The sequence below is a fragment of the Elephantulus edwardii genome, unplaced genomic scaffold (assembly GCF_000299155.1).
Source record: "Elephantulus edwardii isolate Elephantulus edwardi_28Jun2011 unplaced genomic scaffold, EleEdw1.0 scaffold02729, whole genome shotgun sequence".
Taxonomy (NCBI): domain Eukaryota; kingdom Metazoa; phylum Chordata; class Mammalia; order Macroscelidea; family Macroscelididae; genus Elephantulus; species Elephantulus edwardii.
The window spans coordinates 1,890-3,427 of record NW_006402479.1 but is presented as its reverse complement, the minus strand read 5'-3'; the positions used below and the strand labels follow the sequence as shown (position 1 = coordinate 3,427).

The 1,538-nt window shown below is 42.4% G+C and overlaps 1 protein-coding gene across 1 annotated transcript in view; it reads right to left on the bottom strand.

Moving 5' to 3' along the window:
* LOC102846808 (mast cell protease 3-like) overlaps positions 1-739 on the bottom strand; it is a gene marked incomplete at its 5' end in the record, with an annotated part of 2,446 nt that extends 1,707 nt beyond the window's left edge. The window contains 2 exons of the mRNA XM_006903503.1: positions 14-149; positions 595-739. Coding sequence (XP_006903565.1) covers positions 14-149; positions 595-739 — 281 coding nt within the window. The remainder of the gene's footprint in view (positions 1-13; positions 150-594) is intronic.
* Positions 740-1,538: the final 799 nt, after the last annotated feature.

Here is a 1,538-nt window from a genome sequence, read left to right as displayed (position 1 = left end):
GAGTGAGCCTCACCTGTAGTAACATGACATCATAGATAAAAGTCCTATTATTATACTTAGGGTGGGGGATGGCTTCTTTCACAGAAATTTTCTGCTGTGTGTTTTCTTGCAACTTAAAGTCGTGGGCTCCCAAGATGACTTTCATGGACCTGCACAGAGAGCAGAGAAGAGGTTCTCACACGACCTGCAGCCCTGGAGCCTCAGAAGCAGGTGAAAGCTGGGTCACGGTAGGGCAACTCCGGAGGTGAAATGCTGGAGGGAGGACGCCCTTTGGACCAGCACATGCTGCCTTTGGTTTTTCAACATCATTGGAGTTGGTTGTGGAATTCTCTTTTACCCTCAGGTCATATAAAATTACTTGACCACACCTGCTCTCAACCTACACTGTCTGCATGCAATAACCAGTGTGTTTGGATTCTGACATGTCTCAATTTTCTCAAACTCATATGTTACATGTTGACCTTTTCCCCCATCTCACACTGTGCTTAAATTGTTCTGAGGTTGAGATCATTTGGGACTGTGCTACACAGCTGAGGGAGCTTCCCTGAGTGGCCATGTTTCTGGGGAGTAATCCTTGGAGTTTCAGCCCCTCACCTTCCTAAGCAGTGAGCGGCTGTCAGGACAAAATCCTCTTGCAAAAGGAAACCACCACACTTCATCGTTTCATTCCGACGATACTTAACAAATGCCATGTATGGACGTGAATGAGGCTTTGCTACATGACCCCCAATGATGTGCTCTGAAAGAAAAGGATGAGAAAAGAAGTTATTGTGATGTCCAACCTGACAACTGAAGATTGGCTCCTCAATGTAGATGCTTGAACAATTAGTTCAGGACCCTCCTAAAAGTATTTCTTACTGGTAAGGTGACATGTCCTTACCTTCAAGTCTCAATAGGCCATCATAACACCTGGTAGTTCTGCTTCTGGACATCACACAAGGATTAGGGATGAGGATAGAGGGACAGAGCTTGTCTTCAAGATAACAGAATCCCAATGAATCCTGGACAAGAATCTCTGCACTATTCCTTTCTCATTTGTGAATTGTCTGAACCTCTGCTAACATCAAAATTGCTACTATTTTCTATAATATACTTGTGAGTTTATAGAGGTAGAATTTTTTAAAGTCTCAGAATTCTCTATACCTATATATTTTTCTAGTGGCAATAACCTGTACTGAAATCCTGAGCAAGCGGTTTAAATCTACTAGCTGCATCAAATGAAAAGATGGGCAATCTCCTGTGATTTACAAGCTCTGAAAACTGCTTGAATTTCCAATATGAATTGCTTCTGACTCCTAGCAATGAGTTGTAATTTTGCATCCTGGGACTGGAGAATGCATTTTAATTACCTATCTTCAGGTCTTCTGCCAATTGCCTTTGTAAGAATAATCTACTTTCCTGATGATAAGGAGAAGCTAGATGGAGGCTAGAACCTACGAAGCCTTTAAGTCCAGCTGTCATCCAGCCTAAATCAGAGAGACTCAACAAGTATAGTCTAATAACTGCTAAGGCGTCTAGTTATCCTTTCAGAACATCTA